We start from the raw sequence: 21,738 nt of genomic DNA on the forward strand, positions 1-21,738 counted from the left end.
TTTAATCATTTACTTTATCACAGATTTCTATGACTCCACGAATTATTCATTTGATTTCCTAACAAGAAGCATGTAACTTTTTTGGTTTCCAACCACATTCCCATCCCTACCTTCAGCCCTGTCTTTTATTTCTTTGCTGTCTACAAATTGACCTTGCTTCCTATTTTACTGGAAAGAGAAAAGGAGAAAAAAGGGAAAGTGAATAGGTTTTTATACAGTATCTTCCATATACCCAGCTCTGCGCCAAGCTCTTTTTATAAAATATCCCATTTAGTTCTCACAACAAAACTGCAAGGTAGATGTTTTTATTATCCCCATGTTCCAGGTATGGAAACTGAAGCAAACATAGTCAAGTGATTTTCCCCAAGGTCACACAGCTGGTAAGCATCTGAGTCTGGATTAGCACTCAGGTCTTCTTAACTCCTAGGCTCTATCCACTTGCACCATCAACTACTTTTTACTGGGGAAGATCAAGGCTATTCAAAAAGAATTCCATTACCTCAAATTTTCCTTTTCTTCATTCTATATACTCTCTCAGAGGAAGAAATATCACTTGTTTCAACATCTAACCCCTGTATTGGTGTCCATAATATAATCACACAGGCATTTCAGGCCCTCGCTATTACAGTTATTCTCTTTATCTCTTGGAAGATGGTATAATAGAAAGAGTACTGAGTTTGGCATCTGAAGACTTGGCTTTCCATCTCATCTTTTACCATTTACATGACCTTGGGAAAGCCTTGGACTTCATTTTCTTCATTTGTAAAATAAGTAAGTTAGATTAGGTGACCTTTCAAATCTCTTCCAAGACTAAAAATCTATGATCTTAAGGCTTTCCATCCCCAGTGGCATAGACTGTTAGAGCTGGAAGACCTTGGAGTACATCAAGTACAACCCTCTCTTTTTTCAGATGAGGAAGCTTAAGTAACAGGTACCTGGCAGAGCAAAATTCAAATTAACATCCCCTCAGTGGCACTTCATTGCCTCCCTCAAAAATTTTCCCTCCTCTCTGTCTATAAACATGCCCACCCACCCCCATCCTTAAAAAAAAAAAATTTCCCTAAACTCTGCTCTCCCTTTGAATTATTACTGCCTTCTAGATTCCATATCGACACTATACATTTCTTTTTCAGATCTGTATCCTACTCCTAAATTGTGTGTGTGTGTGTATGAGAAATTAGAGAGAAAGAAAAATGGAGGAGGAAGGGAGGGAAACAGAATACACATGTAAACTGATGAACTTGTTTTATGGAACCCCAAAATTTATCATTGTCCCTTGAGAACTTTCCTTTAGGAAACTCCCAGACTGAACAATAAACTTTAAAGTACCCAATGATCTCAGCCTAGATAGAATTAGTAGATATAATCAAATCTTAAGTACCCTTTTATCTTAGAAGTTTCTCCTTTTGTATCTAGGCCTCTTCTAGGTAGTCCAGCTCCTTGCTTGAATCTTCCTTCCTTGTAAGCCAATCAATTGTCCTCTCTTTCCTTTATTCTCCAATATGTATATAAGATCCCGTATTGTTCAATACATTGGAAAAATCCCCTTTCGAGGTGCCATTTTTCCCAAGACAGTGTTCCCAGAGTCCCAGAGTTTGTCTCTGTGTGGTATTTTGCACATGACTATGTGTTGGCCATGAGAGCATTGTCTTTCTTATCCTGATTAAAGACTTGTTCTTTCTAACTACTTCATAGTGGTTCTGTGTTTTTCAAGGTCGACAACACACACACATTCTCTCTCTCACACTGTCTCTCTGACTTTCTTTCTTTCTTTCTTCCTTCCTTCCTTCCTTCCTTCCTTCTTTCCTTCCTTCCTTCCTTTCTTTCTTTCTTTCTTTCTTTCTTTCTTTCTTTCTTTCTTTCTTTCTTTCTTTCTTTCTTTCTTTCTTTCTTTCTTCCTTTCTTCCTTTCTTCCTTTCTTCCTTTCTTCCTTTCTTCCTTTCTTCCTTTCTTTCTTTCTTTCTTTCTTTCTTTCTTTCTTTCTTTCTTTCTTTCTTTCTTTCTTTCTTCCTTTCTCATTCTCTCTCTCTCTCTTTCTGTCTCTCTGGAAATCTAATACTACCAAATAACAATAAACAAGTATTTTAAGAAAATTCAGTTCATTGATTCACTAAAAATCACAAGAAAAAATGTTCTTTCTTCTTAGTCCTAAATCTATGAGCAGCTTAGATTTGTATAGAGCTTAAAGGCTTAAAGAATGTTTTCCTTAGGATAGCCCTGTGAGATAGGTGTTTATAGTAGAGATATCATTAGCCCCATTTTATGGAGAAGGAAAACCAGTCAAAAAAATGCAGTAATTTGCCTCTGTTTGCACAATTAGTTAAGTATCAGAGCCACAGTTCAAATCCAGGTCTCTAATTCCAAATTCAGTATTCTTTGCATTGTGTCATCCAGCCTAGTCAGGAAATGAATGTTCCATTAGGTAAATAGCATTCTTTAGTGAATAGTAATATTTTCTATGGAAAGATGCTATACATGTGAGACTATACAAAACAACTAAGGCCTTTGTGTTAGGAGCCAAGCTGATTTCCATAACAAATGGTTTAAATAGAAAACCCAACATAACATACAAGAGTGGATAAAGAGGCTTACAGCTTATATTTCCAGCATTTTAGTCAGATTTCTTACTTCCTTTTGACTTTGTACATCCATGTCTATCTTCATTCTCTCTATCTTCCATTATTTACTGCATGTATATCTCCAGCCTTCATGGTTCTTGGAATGTTTTTTCAGTGTTATCATGTGTTTTTAAGCCTACTTTAAACTAATTTCCAACATAAAAATAGCTATATTGTATATTGTTAACTGTTGAATTCAGTCATTGCACTTATTTTGTAGCATCCAGATATTTTGTAAGACTTGTATCTCCTTCATTTCTCGGCTATATCAATTCCCCACAGATGATTCTTGTCTCTGAAGAGAATATTTAAATATACTGCTCTTAAATGTTTGGCATGCTGATATTTTAAAATCCAAAATCATATTAGAAATTGTAATAGAGAATATGAAACTGTCAATTCCTTAACTTTTGTGTGTCATGGATTCCTTGAGAAAGCCTTACTCTATAGCCATGATGACAAACCTATGGCAAACATGCCAAAGGTGGCACACAAAAACCTCTCTGTGGGCATGGGCAGGCCCCACCCTCAGTCCCCCACCACTAAACATAGTGGAGGGGAGAGCACTTAGTTGGAGGTGGTGGATAACTGCACACAGTCAGGGGGTGGGACACAGCATGCAGTCTGCAATGGGGGTGGAGGGGAATGGCAAAGTTCTGAAAAGTTCACCATCACTGCTCTATAGAATGCAAACTTCAGGAGAGTATGAATTACTTCATTCTTTATATTTGCATCTCCAGCTTCTGGCACTGTACCTGGAAAAGAGGAGGTATTTATTAAATTCTTATCGATTGATTGATTGTAGGATTTAAAGATAGAAGGGTCCCTAGCAACCACCTATTTCAATTCTCCTATTTTACAATAAGGAAATTCAGGTTGAAAGTTAAAAGATTTATCCAAGGTCATACATCTGGTAAGCACCAGAATAAGAACTTGAATCCAGGTCCTATGATTTCACATGCTGTCCACTCTAATAGCTAATATTGTGCTGATGCTTGCCGGACAAATTTTGACTACACAACAGATTCATACTCCATATTCAGCTAGTATTTTAGTGCTCAACACTGACTTTTTAGTTGTCATTAAGCTTTTCTCTTTTTTCTTCCCCTTGAGGGATAGTCTAAGCTTTCACCTTGGAGATAGGTTTAAAGATACTCTTAGAAGAGAAAGATCATCTGAAGTACCATTCACTTCCTTTTCACCTAAACATTTACTTTTGCTCCTTCTGTCTTTCTCATCTGCCCAGAGGAAAAAGGGTCCCCCTTCCTTTACAAGGCTTATTCTTCTTTAAGGGCTCATGATCCAATTCTTTCACATATCCTCAGATTCTTTTAAAATAAATTATCCTTTCTATCTTTTACATCTCCAACTTCTCTCTCCCACTGGCTCATAATAAGCTTATAAAATGTTAACCTTGGATGGGGCCTTAGAGATCATCCTTCTCTTCTGCCTAATCCCTTATCATAGAAAAATAAAAATACAAATTCCTAGCACCTACTCTTGTTAACACCCTTTATCTTTACTTTCACCAGAAAAGTTTGAAGGCATAATCTACTCTTTCTATCTTCACTTCTTTATCATCCATTTATTCTCCAGTTCTTGACTCTTCTTTGTACCTATAACCCTTGTTTTGAGTAATCCTCCTCACAACACCCTCAACATCCCATTAAAATTGCTGTTATAGAAGTCACCAGTGACTTTCTCGTCTCCAAATCCAGTGGCTTTTAACCCTTTTTCATATTGTTACATTTGAATACTATTGACTATCCCTTCATTCTTGAAATCTTCCTGCCTTAACTTCTGAGACACTCCACTAAACAACTTTATCTCTCTATGAATGATTCTGAAATCTAGATCTTTAACCTCTTCTATTTGTTCCAAACTTACCTCTCATAATGACCCTTGAATATCACCACCTGAATGTCCTTCCAGCACCTTAGATTTAACATATGGAAAATCAAACTCCTTTAAATACCATCCTTCTTCCTGCTGATTTTATTCCTATCATTAGAACTCTGTGTCTTTTTTTCAGCCCTTACCTTCCATCTTAGAATCAGTACTGTGTATTGGTTCCAAGGCAGAAGAGCAGCAATTAAGTGTCTTGCCCAGGGTCACAGAACTAGGAAGTATATGAGGCCAAATTTGAAACCAGGACCTCCCATCTCCAGGCCTGGTTTGACCCCTTCCCTATTGGTTTCCTTCTTAATGGTACCACTATTCCTTCTATAGCCCAGGCTGGAAACCTCAAGTATGTTTGACTCCTTTCCTTCCTTCCTCCCTTCTCCTCCATTCAAATCAATTACTGGGTCCTTTTGAGACTACTTCCACAGTATTCATTTATATCTTTCTCTCCATTCCCCTGGCTACCACCCTAGTTCAGGCCTTTATTAGCTTTCATCTGCAAAATTGTAATGGTCTCCTAATTGGTCTCCTTGACTACAGTTCACTTAGCATGTTGACTTGAACATATCACAAGATCACATTAGACACTCAATAAATAATGAATGAATATGTTTTATAGTAATTTAAACTGAGAAATTACTCTATGATCATGAAGATTTTATAACACAATGGAATATAGAATTTTAGAGTCAGAAGGGATCTTCAAGGTTATCCAGCTTAATTCCTATGAAATAAATGAGTCACGTGATCTTTGATCTTGCATATTGTCTTTATTATGGGTACTTCCTCCACTGGTCAGATCATAATCCATTTATACCATCTTGGCCATTGTTTTTTTCTTAAACTCTCCCTAGAAGATCTACAAAAGCATGAGAAAACTTCTTCCGACTGACCCATCCCTTTTAACAATCATTCATGTCCTCACTAATGTATTTTATACTTCATCACATGCAGAAACTGTTATTGGCAATATTAGTATCCAAATGGAAAGATGTGTATTGAATATAAGTAGGTTTTCATAGATGCTATATTAGATTGGAGTTGTTTTTTTTTTTTCAGAAATAGTATGAAATTGATTATAAATGTTAGTTTTTAGGGATGTACCACAGTAGTAGAAAGATGCATCCCAGACATAAATCTCTGGGTTGGATGTTTACCTTAGTCTCTATCATAATGGTGCCTGGTATCTTTTACCATAGATATTACAGTAGATACCACAGTGGCACCTGACCACACTATGTGCACTTACTACTAAGACAATCATCTGCACTATTTTTCTAATCAGTAAAAATGCGTGTGTCGTAAATAAATTTATCTTCTCTGTGCCCTACTTTTTCTTCTTTAGTTCTCCTTGGGCACTGGTAAGTATTGCTGCTTCTGGATACTCTATGACCATGGCCTTATTGATTTTCTGTCCTAAAACATTCTACTTCTTGAAACCCATTGGAACCATATTAAACTAGCCCTACCAATCTGCCTGAAAGTTCCAATGAATCTTAACGGTTACATTTAAAGGCAATTAAGCAAGAGAAGCAGAAGCAGAGAGGAACATCCTTTTTTTTTTTTTTTTTTTTGAATGAAGCATGCTATTGAATCATGTAGTAAGAGATCTGCCCTTCTCTGCAATGAATAATCAGTGTCCCTTACTTCCTTGCCCTAACCTACCAAAAGAACTAGTTGTTCTTTTGACACCACAGTATAAACTTAAGGTTTTATGGCTCTCAGTCTTTTTTTGAAGTTCAGGGGCACTTTACTTGATTTCTCTCTCAGTATATTCTATTCCTGCAGCAACAAAATTAGATTTTCTAATCTTTTGCACTAACCATTTATCAATTGTCCAGGACTTAAGGGTTGAACTTGAAAGAATATATTTTTTTGCCTACCTTGATGAGAGTTTACCATCACATATCTTCCCTACTATAGTTTATAATATTGCTTATACCTAATTTGATGCAGAAACATAATTGCTTGCCAGAAAAAGGAGTTTGGGATGCCATCTGCTGAAGCTAAGCATGGCTTCTTGAATTTATCATATTTAAGAGGAAAATGAGCTTTCAAATGTTGGTCTTGAATACTTGTAGTTTATATAAGCAGATCTTTGTAAGATTTAAGAACTTGATTTTTAAAAATTTACATCTTCTTCATATTCTAGAGCCCAAAATATTAGTTTTCTTCTTGGCCTCTCCAGGCAAGAGAGGTTGGAGCAGTATAGAGAGTCTTATCAAAGCTCTTCAGGGAATCACTTGAGTAACATTTCTGTCATATGTAAAGAGTAAGCCTCATAGAGTAAGAATGTATGTATTGAATAATAATATTTTGAGCCCTAGTTTAAATAATATTCTTTCTTAACATTGAAACTTTTCATTTAAAACCAGAAAATTTCAATAACAGTAAGAAGCATAGAAAATTCACTTAGAAATATTCATAATGTGGCTGTGGTAAAAAGGAAGGAGAGAACTTTGTCACACTCTGCTATTGTGCTAACCCATCCCCCTGGTTCTCTCTGGGGATCTTGGCTGAAACCATGTAGAACCAGACAGCAGGGAAGTTTGTTTTTGTTTTTCTTCCAACTAGCTATCCCCTCCCCACAGTGGCCAGAAAAAAAGGTAAAAATTGAGAACTAAATATTATCACAGGCAAGGTATTGGGTAAGAAGTAAGCATCATGGTCAAGAAAAGGATACAGCAGAATCTGAGGTTTTAGATCAGGGCCCAATCCCTCAAAGTTTCTGAAGGAGCAAAGCCCATTATGAGAAGCTCTTTTATCTTGAAGTTTAGAAATGGATATTCTAATCTATCACTAGTGATATCTAAAGTCACACTCTCTTCCCTTTATAATTCCAGAAAGTCCCAATCTTATCCCTGCTTCCACACCCATTTCCCCACATAATAGGGGTTGAATTGAGCCTTTTTCGGTTTATTTGATACAAGTAGCTTTTCCTCTTCCTTTTGGTGATACTCATCCAGACTCTTTCATCCTCAGTAAGGGATTGGAAGGCAATGAGAATTAACCATCATCAAAGGAAGTGAGTAGAGAACTGAAGATACTCAAAGGATGTTAGGAAACAGTAGTAAGGAGACTGGTTAAAACACTTCCAGTGGAAGCAATATGTGTTTATATACACAGGTAATGTGTTATACCATCCAGAAAGAACCAATACACAAATCATGCAGTAATATATTCATCACCTGGTTAGACATATCACCCCTGGAGGGGACAATGGCATTGTATATATAATTATACTGTCTGAATGTGGATTATGAGTGGCACTCCTTTACATCATTTAGTCTTCTCCATTGGACATGCACACATCATCCCTTCTCTTGAACTAGACTAGGTAAATTCTATAACTAACACTATGCCTCATAATGTACCCTCATATCAACTTAAGATGATATCCAAATGACCTATGACTACTAACTCTTCAGTCCTGTCCTTGGGAATCTGTTGAGAACTGGGAATGGAGGAAGCAAAAGGAGATACTATTTTTCAGTGTTAACAGCTATTAACATAGTTTATATAGGTCACATTGGAGTTTTGGCCATATGAACCTTTTCATTTTTATTCTCTAATTTAGTATTGATTTTTATCATTGTGCTAATAAGTGGTCTACTTATATATAGATATATATATATGTACATATATATATATTTATTTATACAGACAGATAATTTGAAAATTATTCCCACATCAGTAACTAATTATTTCTGCCAAAATGCAATTAATAGCATCTTTTTATGATGTTGTTTAGTTCTTGCCATATCCAATACCTCCTAACTTACTTTTTGAAAAAAATCTTAATAGCCCACACTCCAAGGTATCTATATAGGCTACAAACCTTTAGAATCTCTCTTTTCTACTAACTAAACTATGTTTTCCAGCAAATTTCTCACATGTTCCCTCATACCCACTTTTGCATTGAAATCAAATACTAAAGGCATATTGATTTCATTCAAAGAACTTATCAACATCTTCATAGAATTCCTATTCTTCCTCCTCTTCTATGATGTTAGCGCATAAGCCATGGTTATTTTCATGGTGGCCTTTTTCAAATACTTTTCATTATACAAGCTGATTAAATGTGACATAAAATGTTTCTAGAACTACATCAAATAATAGTGAGGGGAGTAAATGACCATGTTTCACTCCTGTATTGGGAAAAGATATAGTATATCCATATTATGTATGATACTTGCTTTTGGTTTTAGATAGGTGCCTTTTATAATATATTTTTAAAGGTACTTCTGTGCTTATACTTTGTAAGGCTTTTTAGCATAAAAGAGAGTTATACTTTGTGAAAAACGTTTTGCATCTATTGAGATGATTGTGAGGTTTGGGATATTTTGGTTTTTAATATAATTAATTATATTCATTGTTAAACCATCTTTTCATTCCTAGTATATAATTTGGTCATAAAGAATGATTTCTTGGATAAATCACTGTAGTCTCTTCAACAGAATTTTGTTTAAAATTTTTGAGTCAGTATTCATCACTGATATTGGCCTATAGTTTTCCTTCTTTGTCTTACATTTCCCTGATTTAGTTATCAAGACTATAATTATCTCATAAAAGGATACTGGTAGGGTGCTTTCCTCAATTTTTGAGAATAATTTATGAAGTATGGGTACTAATTATTCTTTAAAAGTGTGATAGAACTCTCCTGTGAATATATTACAATCAAGAGTTTTTCCTTTGGTAGTTTCTTTATAGATAGATCAATTTTCTTTTCTGAGATGAGGTTAAGGTCTCCATCTAGTCATTTAATATTCTTGAAGGTACTTCTCTGTTTCTTTTGCATTTACAATTTTGTTAACATGAATATGCATAATTTGTTTTTAATATTCTTTATTTCTTTTGGTTTTGCTGATTCCACTTTGCTTATTTGCTGTATTATTGATTTTATTTTCTGCTCTTCTTTTTAAAATCAGGTTAGCTAAGAGTTAATCAATTTTCATAGTCTTTTCAAAGAATCAGCTTTTCATTTTTTGGATTGTTTCTGTTTTTTGTTTTCAGTCTGTCTTTTTCCTCTATAATTTTTAATATCGCTTGTGCTGATTTTAGTTTTGTTTATTTATTGGCTTTCTAATTATTTAAATTTCATACTCAGTTTGTTAATTTTTATTTTGTTAATGTATGTTTGTAGGAATATGATTTTTTCCCCTGAGGACTGCTTTACCTTCATCCCAGAAATTTTGGTATGTTGCTTCATCATTTTCATTTTCTTTTACATAGTATTATTTCTTTTTGTTCTTTGACCTACTCATTTAGAATTTCATTGTTAAGTCTCCATTTAGGTCTGTATCTTTTATTTGTGGTCCCTATGCCAATTACTATTTTTATTGAATTTTGGTCTTTAAAGAATATGTTATTTCTGCTTTTTATATTTGTCTGCAATATCTCTGTGCCCTAGTACATGGTGAATTTTTTGAAAAGTTCCATGTAGTACTGAGAAATAACTGTGTACATCCTTTTGCAGTTCCATTTAGAAGACATAAGTCTTTTAATTTAGGTCTTTCCAGCAATTTGTCCAGTTCCATATTTTCCCTTTTATTTATCTTTCTGTTAAATTTATCCAAGACTGAGGCATGAATATGTAAGTCTCCTGTCACTATTGTGTTACTGTCTTTGACTTCTTGTAGCTCAGAAAATGTTTCCTTCATGAATTTGGATACTAAGGAATTTGGAGGGTATAAGTTTAATACTGACATTGGTTTGTTCTTTTCTTTCAGCATAATGTAGTTTGCCCCTTTTTATTTTTTGATGTTTATCTTTGCTTTATCAAAAGTATAATGTGTCTTTTTTGAATTCACTTTTGGCAAAATAAATTTTTTCCATCCCCTCACTTTTATTTCATATATAACTTTGTTTTATCCACACACACACACACACACACATATTTCTTTTCAGCAACAGATTGTAGGATTTTGTTTTCTCATCTAGTCTTTCCCTCTGTTTCATTTTATTGAATTGTTTTGTCCATTCACATTTAAAATTATGAGTTAGATTTATTTATTCCTCATCTGGCTTTTATTTTTTTTAATTATTATTTTCTTCTGCTGCTGCTATAAATACAGTACTATGTACCTTCAGTTACTTTACCTTAATCTTTTTTTTTTTTTTAAGATGACCCTATTCTTGCTAGCTCTCTTCCCTTCATCCCTAATCTCCTCCTTTGATTTGTTAACCTTTTCCTTTGGGGGTTTTGCTTATTAGTTCCCATTTCTCTCCTGCTTTTATCAGTTTTTTTCCTCCTTCCCTTTTTTTTTCCTCTCAGTCAAATAGATTTCCCCTGACTCTTCTCTCTTTCAACTAGTGTCACTCATTAACTTTTAAATTATCAATTTTGATCCCCCTTTCTAGAAAATATTTCTCTTACTCTTTTCATTATTTACCCTCTCAGTCTGCTCTAGATTCTCATTTTCTGGTTAGTGATCCCTATAATTATCTAGTTTGTCTTTATTCTCTGTGTTTTTTATGCAGTCAGCACTTCTGAAGAATCCATTCTAAGCTTTCCTCTCCAAGTACTCTATTCCACTACCTTATAGGGCTTATTCTGCATATTCTCCCTTTTCATCATGCCTGACTCACAGAACAGTGCCAATTCTTGCTGTTATCAAAGAATATATGGTTCTCAAAGAATATATGGCCTATAGGCCAGCACATCCCCGATTATACAATTCATCACTGATCTATCTCCTCTCCTAGTTACTTTTTCCCCACTCATGTCTCAAAATCTCCTCCCTAGGTTCATGCCCTCCAATTCCCACAGGTGCCAGTTGCTCTCAGGAGTTCCAAAACCTTCCCCCTCGTGTAGAATGAATGGACTTTTCAGTATACCAAATTCCCTGATCATACCCAACACAAAGTCCCTATGTCCCTTCTTCACAGAACATCTCTCTTTGTCCACAGGAGCATTCATCAGTGGAACCCCCTCCTACCACCAAAGCAAGGCTTCCTTCCTTCCTCTCCCTTTTTAGTCCTCCTCTCCTCCTCACCCACACCCCTAAAGGCTCTTCTTTTCCTGAGACCACAGGGTTCACTTTCTCCTCATTGTTAGCTCTCATTTGACCCAGGCAATCACAAACATATCCTCACTAACCTCTTGCTACCCTTTCCTCTTTCATGTACCCTCTCATGAATTGTAGTCCCACAAAAATCCCTGGGTCATCTGGAGGCAAGATCTACCAAGTTTGGGTCCATAATGCCTAGGCCTGCCTTTTCACTTTGACCTCCCTCAGACTTCTACCTTCTACTCTGTCTCCTTATGTACATTTAGAAAGAAGGCTTTTGTTGGTTTTTCTGCTGTCCTTGGCTGCTGCATCACTCCTCCTGCATTTCTATTGCCTGGGATGTGAGAGAAGCAAGTAAATGATCTATTCAGTCTTAAAAATGTTACAAATATCTCTTTAATATCGAAAGTCCATCTTCTTTCATTTATGGTTAAGCTCAAATTTACAGGTTAGATCACCCTGGACAGCAGCCTGAACTTCATTGCTTTTTGGAATATATTTTTCCATCTCTTCTATGTTTTCTGGTGGGTATAGAATAGTATTGTTTTTTGAATTTCCTGTCCTTTTTATTTAAAACTCTTTTCTCCTAATTATTTTCAGAACTTGTTTCTGAATTGAATTGTTTAATTTAATTACTAGGTGTCTTGGGGTTTGCAACCTTGGGGTTTTTTTCTGGAGGTGACTGAATTTTTTCAATAGGTATTTAATTTTTTATTCAGAAGTTCTGGACAATAATCATATTATTTATTGCATCCTCATGTTCACATTTTTCATCTAGTCATTTTCTTATGGGAGACCTATAATCCTTAGGTTGTCTCTACACATTCTGTCTATGAGATCAAAAGGTTTTGCTTGCAGTGAGCATATTTTCTTTTAAAGCTGTTGTTTTTGCTTTTCTTCTAGATTGTTTTCCCTTCTATATGTTTTTATTCCCAATCTGTTTTTCCCTCTTTTGTTTCTTATGTGAGACTTGCCATCCAAGAGTCCAGTTTTTTTTTTATTCTGACCATTATTTTTGCAGCACAGGCTATATCTCCTGAATTTGTAATTTTCATTTCTTCTTTGAACCGCTCAGGAATAGCACATTGTGGTTCTGTGTTCTTCTCACATTCTCCAGGGTCCTCTGTCTCATAAAATGTTGTATCATTTTCTATTGTTTTGCAGAAATTTATTTACTAGATTTGGAAGTCCTCTTTCCTTCTGTTGTTAATGTTTTCCTTGTTGACTTATCTATTCATGTCCATGGTCTTTGGATTTTCTTCTTTTGAGATTTTTGTTAATTTTAGTCTTTTTCCCCTTTATTTTTTACTATTGTTTACTTTCTGACTATCTCTGATGGTGGTTTCCTTGGGATGTCTCGATTTCAAAGCATCTCAGCCTCCTCTCACATTAGGCAATTCATAGTTCATTAGCTTAGGTCCTTGCTCTAAGTGACTTTTGGGTGAACAGAACTGGCTTCAGCTAGATGCCTCAGCTGGATTCTTCTAGGATTAGTGGAGAGCTCCACAGCCCCCCACCCCACCCCCTACCTACACACACAGTGCCTTGTCCCATGATCTCTGTTCCTCAATTCTCTAGGTTGGCCTCAGCAATTCAGAGAGGCACTGTGATGTTGCTGTGGGGTTGTCTGCCAAGGCACAGGGAGTTCAGAATTTTGCAGCACTAGTGCTATCGGGTTGTCTGCCTTCAGGCCAGCAGTTTGGAGTTCTGCATTTGGTGCTTTGAGGTTGTTACTGAAATGCTGACTGGCTGTGAAGAGCTATACTGGTTGTCTTGGCACTGGTTTTAATGCAGCCGACTTCTGCAGTTGGAGCTAGAGTCTCCACAGCACTGGAAAGTGGGGAAGAGGTTTGGATTTTATTAAAATCTCATCTGTCAAGTGTTTGGTTCTGGTCTTCCAGCCCCTCCTCATAAGCAATGGGGGAGGTGGCAAGAGGGTGCTGAGTGAGCTCAGGGGTCAGTGAACATCAGGTCATGGTTTCTTTGATTTTTCTCTTGAATTTTGGGTGTCATGGGCCATGGAGAAATGGAAGTTCTTTTACTTTTTGCACATAATTTCTATTTTGGAGGGAGCTGACAGGCTTTCGGGATCACAAACTCCATGATCCCAGGGGCTTGAGTTTACTTTTGTTTCTCAAACATATACTTCCTCTCCTGACTTTCCCTTTCCAATGGTTATCCTCAAAACATGATGTACTCTCTTTCCTCATATTTGTCTCTTGACTTCCCTGGCTTCTTCCAAGTTTCAACTAAAAAGCCCATTTTCTGCAAGAAGCCTTTACTCGTCCCCCTTATAATATTACTACCTTCTCTCTGAAATTGCCTCCAAATTTTCTTTGTATATCTCTTATATGTACATAATTGTTTCTATGTTGTCTCCTGAATTAGAACATGAACTTCTTTGGGGTAAGAATAATTTTGGCAGATAGGTGGTGCAGTGGATAGAATGCCAGATTTAGAATTAGGCAATATAGAGTTCAAATCCTATCTCCAACACTTATTACCCACCTGTATGACTCTGGACAAATCACTTCCCTCTCTCAGTTCCAGTTTTCTAATCTGTAAAATGGGCATCATAATAGAATTCCCTCAGGGTATTTATGAGGCCTAAATGAGGTATAACATGTAAAGTTCTTTGCATACCTTAAAATATTATTTAAATGCTAATTGTTATTTTAACTATTATTATTATTATTATTATCTTTCTTTGTATCCTCAAATCTTAGAACATAGTAAGTGCTTAATAAATCCTTGTTTGATTGATTGAAAAAGATAACAAAATTCACCTGGAGAAATAAAAGGTCAGGATTTTCAAGAGTAATAATTTTAAAAAGTGGGAAGGAAAGATGCCTAGCAGTACCAAATCCAACTATACTAAAAAGCAATAATCATCAAAACAATTTGGTGCTAGTTAATGAAGAGAAGCTAATTAGTGGAACTGATTAGAACCACAACATAGAGAAGTAAACAAACCTGGTCACCTAGTGTTTAATAGACACAAAGACCCAGCTACTTAGGAAAGGACTATTTGGCAAAAGCTTTTGGGAAAACTGCAAAGCAGTTTGGCAAAAATTAGGTTTAAGACAGTATTTCACATCATATACAAAGATAAGCTACTATTGGATATGTGACTTAGATATAAAAAGTCACATCATAAATTAGAGGAGCAAGGTAGAAATTTCCTTTTGGATCAGTGGATGGAGAAATAGTTCATTGCCATATACAAGATAGAGAGAATCACAGAATGGACAGTTTTGATTATATACAACTGAAAAAAAGTTTGTTTTTATTTTTGCACAAACAAAAGCAATGCAGCTAAAATTAGAATGTAAACAGTTAACAAGGGGAGAAATATTTGTAACTTATTTTCTGATGCAGGTATTTCCAAGGTATATAAGTAATTGATTCGAATTTGTAAGACTACAAACTATTCTCCAGTTAACAAATGGTCAGATGTTATAAACAGAAAGTTTTCATAGGAAGAATTTAAGTTATAAATAGCCAGGCTCCAAATTACTAACAAAAAGAGAAATACAAATCAGAGCAACAGTTAGTTCTATCTCACAACCATCAGATTGACAAAGATGACAGACAGAGAATAGCAAATGTTCATGGGGCTGGAGGAAAACAGGTACATTAATATATTGTTGGTGAACTGTGAATTGTTCTAGCTCTCCCAGGAAGCAATTTGAAATTATGCCCCCAAAATCACTAAGCTGTGCATATCCTTTGAGCCAATATGACTACTTTGATTTCCTTGCGTCTTTAATCCCAAATTGGTTAAAGAAAGAGGAAAAGGACCTCTCTTAATAAAAATATTTATAGTAACTCTTTCTGTAGTAGTAAAGAAGTAGATACTAAGGGGGAATGGTCAAAAAATTATGGTAAATAAATATGACAGATTACTATTGTGCCATAAAAAATTACAGAAAAGATGAATTCAGTGCAACTTTGAGAGATTTGGGTGAGTTGATGCAGTGATTTCAGAAGAACCCAGAAAACAATATTTACAGTAATAATATTTTAATATTTTGGACACAAATTTCAGTTAAAGACTTAACTCTGATTGGCTCAATGATCAACCATGATTCCAGAAGACCAGTGATGACACAAGCTACCCAGTTTCTGAAAGGTGATGCATACAAGAGGCAGAATGAAACATTCATTTTTGGACCTAGCTATTATGAATATTTGCTTTCTTTAACTATGCAGATTTGTTACAAGGCCTTTGTTTTTCTTTCTTTTTTTTTTGATATGGAGTTGAGAATGAGAGAAAATAAATGCTTGTTAACTGAAGAAGAAAAAAGGAAGTGGTGATCACAAAGAGCCATAATGACTTCATCAAGAACAGATCAAATCAGACTAAGTTCATTCCTTTTTGAAAGCATTTTTAGACAGATGGCAAGGCAGTCTGGTGTCAAAAATAGAAAACTGGTCTTAAGAGTTTTAGAAAGAGGAGAGGTTACATCCTGCCTCTGACATAGTGATGGTGTGACTATAGGGTAGTCATATAACTTTTCAGTACTTCAGGAAACTTTTTGTGAAAATAAATACGGACAAATTGCCCATCTACAATAGTAGAAGAAGTTTCCAGATCAGAGGGAAATGCCTACACTAAAGAAATCAAGAGTCCAAACCAAAAGTAATAATAATTATAATTATCATCAAATATAGAAGGAGATACATATTATTGGTACATAGTTTATTTGCATGTTATCTCCCCGTTAGATTGTAAATTCCATGAGAGCATGGCTGTCATCCTTTGTATCCCCAATGCTTAGCATAGTATCTGGAGCATACTAAGTGCTTAATAAGTGCTTCTTGTCTATGACTATCATAATATTCTTGTGGACAAGATGGAGAGATATGGACTAGATAATAGTACAATTAGCTGGATTTGGAACTGGTTGAATGACCACCCTCAAAAGTAGTCATTAATAGCCTGATATGAACATGGAAAGATGTCTGTAATGGAATATCCTCAGAAATAAATGTTTAGCATTGCTATAAAGTTTGCACATGATATAATAAACTTTCAAAAATGGAATCAACTGCCTTAGTAAGTAGGGATATTCTAATTCTTTTTATTGTTATTAAATACTCATAGACTGAGGTCCCTGTGATTCTGATTTTGTGGAGTAACCATAGTCTGTTTCCTGGGCTATATATCAAGTCTTCTTAGCAAGGTAGAACCTGACAGAGCTTTGTAAGTTCACTAGGAACCTACTGTAACCTCCATGTCTTGATGAGACATTAAAGTAGGGCTTCATGGAAGGATCTTACATGAATGAAATACATAGGATGCCACCAATATTTTATATAGGAAGACACAATCTCCCAAAAGTCTCAGCTTCAGAAGCCTTATTCTGTGACCTAGCATATTGAAATGGAATCTAGTGCTACATAGCATAAGTAACTGAACTTGGCAAATAACACCAGTACCTGATTTTAGACATTGATTTCATATTTCTCTAGCAAAGATTTTAGGTTGATTTGAGGCAGTTTTCTGTAGTGTAAAAACTGAGACAGTAGAAAGAACACTGGATTGTGAATCAGAGCATGTGGACTCAAATCCTGGCTATCCCACTTCCTACCTATGTAATTTTGGAGAAATCATTATCTCTCTGGATCTTACCTTCTTTTTCTGGAAAATGATAAGAGTTGAACTAAATAATCTCTAAGGTTCCTTCCAGCTCTAAAAATATGTGATCCTGTGTTTTGCAGAAATCTAGCAAACTCTACTAACTCAACTTTCTTTTCTTCTCTCTTCTTTCCCAACACTGTAAAAGACCAATATATAGTAGGGAAAGGAAAAGAAACAAAGGATCTATTTGTATAATCCACAAGATTGAAATATCACTGGAAGCTTCAGGAGGATAGCTACCCACCCATGTCTTACTTAAACTTTGAAGTTCTCCTTATGTCTAACAAAGTGTTCTATACAAAACAGATCACTATTAATGTTTCTTTAATCAGATTTATGATATTCATTTTAATGTTTCAGTAGCTGCAGTTGCATATCGAAGCCCTTTGATTGGCCTAATACCATTTGTGTTACCACTTTAGGGTACAGATAACTTTCTCTACCTCTTCAGTCTCTGCAGACGTAAGTACTGAATTGAAGCTAAAAGAGAGGAAGATCGGACTTGGGATCATATTAATACAGAAGTCATATAGTCTAAACCCATCGTTTTATAGAAGCTGTTGATCACTCATTTCAGTCATGCTCAACGCTGATTTCATTTGGGGTTTTATTGGTAAAGATACTGGAGTAGTTTGCCATTTCCTTCTCCAGCTCATTTTGTAGATGAGGAAACTGAGGCAAATAGGGTTAAGTGACTTGCCCAAGGTTACACAGCTAGTACTGTTGGAAGCCAGATTTGAACACAGGAAGATGAATCTTCTGAAATCCAACTTAGCACTTTAGCCACTGTGCTGCCCTATTTTAGAGAGGAGGAAACTTTAAAACATTCTATTTAATAATCAGCATTCATTAATATTTCTGGCTAACTTAGTTAAATAAGATGAAACACCAGTCAAAAATCCTCTCTCCCAAACTTCTTGTTCACCTTATATGATCTTACAGGGTAGTTAGTTAGCACCGTAGTCATTTTTACATCAATAATCTGTGACACTGTCAATCTACAATTATCATTTGATTTGAAGTGACAATGTACTGTCACAACTTGAGAGTTCTACCCTAGCTGCAGCTTACTGACACTGTAATAATAAGACTTTGGACAAATACTTGTCTTCTTCCTTTACTTTTCTCACTTGAAGAACTGGAATATTTAAACCGTTTCAGAGATATATGCTGACAAATATTGATGAATTGCTTTGAGAATGTTAATTATTTCAAATGTTGTACCAGGTATTACTTTCACCATGAATAGATAAAACAAAAGCCCCTATGAAAGAAACCATATTTAATACAAATATCTTAGAAAACCATTGGCAATAAAGTGATCTTCCCATTGTAAATCTTTTTTTTAATCACTTATTTCATGTCCTCTATCCCTTTTAAAAGACATAACAATGAAATAAAGATTTTAAGGATAGCTACAATGGGAAAAGAAACCATATGGGCTGATTTAGTAATAGAAGTGAAGGAGAACAAATGGACAGACTGAATGGTGCACTGGCAGCCAGAAAAGACTCAAAGGGTAGAGACAAGATGGTGGAGAAGATTCAGGGACCCATCTGATTTCTACCAAATTACCCTCTATAAAACAATGATTTAATGCCTCAAAATGAATGCTGGAATAGGATAGCCCACAAAAAGATAAGATAACATAATTTTTCAGCCCAAAACAACTTAGAAGGCCAGCAAAAGGGATCTAGTACACTAGAGTGGAAGTGAAATGAAGCATACCAGGGTAGACCCCACAGCGACGCAACTAAAGCAGCAGCCAGAACTCTTCTGGGACTCTCAGCCACAGATGGTATTGGATGGGGGGGCGGGGGCAGACAACTGCTCATAAATTGATTATAAAGGTTCTTTGCTGGTTCTGGGTGTAAGACTTTTGTTGCATTCATCATTCCAGAACCAAGTTACAGTTTTGGGGCACAGGCACAGAGTGAGAAAGAACACAGCATATACCAGCACCTACAGCTGCAGGGGAGCAGGGGACCTTGGTCATAGTTCCAAGGAGTAAAAGAGTACCTGGGGTTACTTACAGAACATAACACAGACTGGGAGAGTATTAAACACACCTCTCCTTATCTCATACCACCTTGGAAGAACTGAAAACAAATAGATCCCCAGTGCCAGCTCTAAAGGCAACTATACAAAGACTCTGAAGCTTGGAACAGTGTTCCCTTTAGCACAGTTACAGAGTCCAATTTTAACAGTTTTTTAAAATAAAAGGGAAAAAAGGCAGGAAAATGAGCAAGCAACAGCAACAACAACAACAACAACAACAAAAACCTCAACAGAGAAAGTTATTTTGGTGACAGGGTAGACTCAAACTCAGAAGACAATACTACTGCATCCAATGTCTCCAAGAAAAATACAAATTGCTCTCAAGCCCAAAAAGAATTATTTGAGGAACTGAAAATGATTTTTAAAATCAAATAAGAGAGGTAGAAGAAAAATTGGGAAAATAAATGAAAGTGATGTAGAAAAATCATGAAAAAAGAATCAACAGCTTGGTTAAGGAGGCACAAAAAATACTGATGAAATTACTACCTTGAAAAACAGAATAGGTCAATTGGTAAAAGAGGCACAAAAATCCAAAGAAGAGAACTTCTTAAAAAGCAGAATAGCCAAATGGGAAAAGAGATATCAAAATGCACCAAAGAGAAAAAACTTCTTGAAAGACTGAAAAATACTGAAGAAATTAATACCATAAACAAAATAGGCCAGTTGGTAAAAGAGGAACAAAAATTCATTGAGAAAAAGAACTCTTTACAAAGTAGAATTGGCCAAATGGAAAAGGAGGTACAAAAGCTCACTCAAGAAAATCATGTCTTAAAAATTAGAATTGGACAAGTGGAAGCTAACGACTCCATAAATTGTTAAGAAACTGTCAAACAAAGTCAAAAGAGTAAAAAAATAGAAGAAAATGTGTAATATTTGGGGAAAAACAACTGGCCTGAAAAATAAATTCAGGAGAGATAATTTAAGAATTGTTGGAGTACCATTGAAGTCACAGTCAGGATAACACAAGATTTAGCAGCTTTTACATTAAAGGATGAGTGGGCCTGGAATATGGTATTTCAGAGAGCAAAGGAGCTAGTACTTCAACTAAGAATCACTTGCCTAGCAAAACTGAGCATAATCCTTCAGGGGGGAAAATGTGCATTCAATGAAATAGAGGACTTTCAAACATTCCTGATGAAAAGCCCAGAGCTGAATAGAAAATTTGACCCTCAAATACAAGATTCAAGAGAATCGCAAAAAGGTAAACAGGAAAGAAAAATCAAGACATTCAATAAGATTAAACTGTGTATATCCCTACAAGGGGAGATAATTCTTACAATGCCAGAGAACTTTGTCATTATCAGGACAGTTGGAGTATACATAAACAGAGGGCAAAGTGTGGGTTGAATATGATGGAATGATATAAAAATTTTAAATTAAATTAAGACATTCAGAAAAGGAATGCATTGGGAGGAGGGGGGAGGGAAAATAGAATGGGGTAAATTATTGTACATAAGAGGTATGAAAGGGTATTCACACTGGAGGGCAAGATGGCTCCCCCATCTTGGTGGATGGGAAAATGTGAACTTTGCTCTCATCAGCATCGGTTCAATGAGGGTAGAACATACACAATCAATTTGGTATAGAAAGCTATCTTACCCCACAGAAAAATAGGAGGGGAAGGGATAAGAGATGAGGTTTGGGATTGACTGAAAAGAGAGCAGATTGGGGGAGGTACAGGTCAGGAACTAAATAGGGATAAATAGGGTGGAAAATAATACACAGGATTCATAATGGTGTAAAAAATTTGCACAAATCACTAATAAATGCTTCATTTCTCAAATATATAAATGAGTTAAATATATAAAAATACAAGTCATTCTCCTGTTGATAAAAGGTCAAAGGATATGAATAGGCAGTTCCTGAACAAAGTAATCAAAAAGCTTTCTGTAGTCTTGGGGAAAATTCTCTAAATCACTTTTACTTAAAGAAATGCACATTAAAACAACTCTGAGGTACTACTACCCCACACTTATCAGAGAGGCCATTATAACAGAAAAGGAAATTGACAAAACTTGGAGGCGATATAGGAAAGCTGGGACACAGCTATCTATATTGCAGGGAAAATGTAAACTGATTCAGTCATTCAGAAGAGCAACCTGGACCTGTGCCCAAAGCGCTATAAAACAGTGCATACCCCTTGACCTACCCGGCAATACCATTATTAGCTTTGTATCCCAAAGAGATAAAAAAGGGGGGGGAGGATCTATATGTACAAAAACATTTAAAGCAGTTCTTTTTAGGGGAACAAAGATTTACTCATCAATTGGGAAATGGCTGAGTAAATTATAGTATATGATTATAATGGAATACTATTGTGCTCTAAGAAATAACAGTTAGGAAGAGCTCAGAAAAATCTGGAAAGACTTACACGAACTGAAGCAGAGTAAAATAAGCAGAACCTGGAGAACATTGTACAATGACAGGAATACTTTACAATGAATAACTGGAATAACAGCTATTCTTAGCAATATAATGATCCAAAACTATCCCAAAGGACTCATGA

At 35.6% G+C, this 21,738-nt stretch overlaps 1 protein-coding gene across 3 annotated transcripts in view; it reads left to right on the top strand.

The window, feature by feature from the left end:
• ZFYVE28 (zinc finger FYVE-type containing 28) overlaps nucleotides 1-21,738 on the top strand; it is a 136,134-nt gene that overhangs the window by 86,032 nt on the left and 28,364 nt on the right. Inside the window, exons 8-10 of one of the 3 annotated variants that reach the window (XM_044681325.1) lie at nucleotides 350-380; nucleotides 1,715-1,748; nucleotides 6,192-6,216. The exons of the other annotated variants lie outside the window; for them this stretch is intronic. Coding sequence (XP_044537260.1) covers nucleotides 350-380; nucleotides 1,715-1,748; nucleotides 6,192-6,216 — 90 coding nt within the window. The remainder of the gene's footprint in view (nucleotides 1-349; nucleotides 381-1,714; nucleotides 1,749-6,191; nucleotides 6,217-21,738) is intronic. 3 annotated transcript variants of the gene reach the window in all.

This window comes from Gracilinanus agilis, chromosome 6, assembly GCF_016433145.1.
Source record: "Gracilinanus agilis isolate LMUSP501 chromosome 6, AgileGrace, whole genome shotgun sequence".
Classification (NCBI taxonomy): domain Eukaryota; kingdom Metazoa; phylum Chordata; class Mammalia; order Didelphimorphia; family Didelphidae; genus Gracilinanus; species Gracilinanus agilis.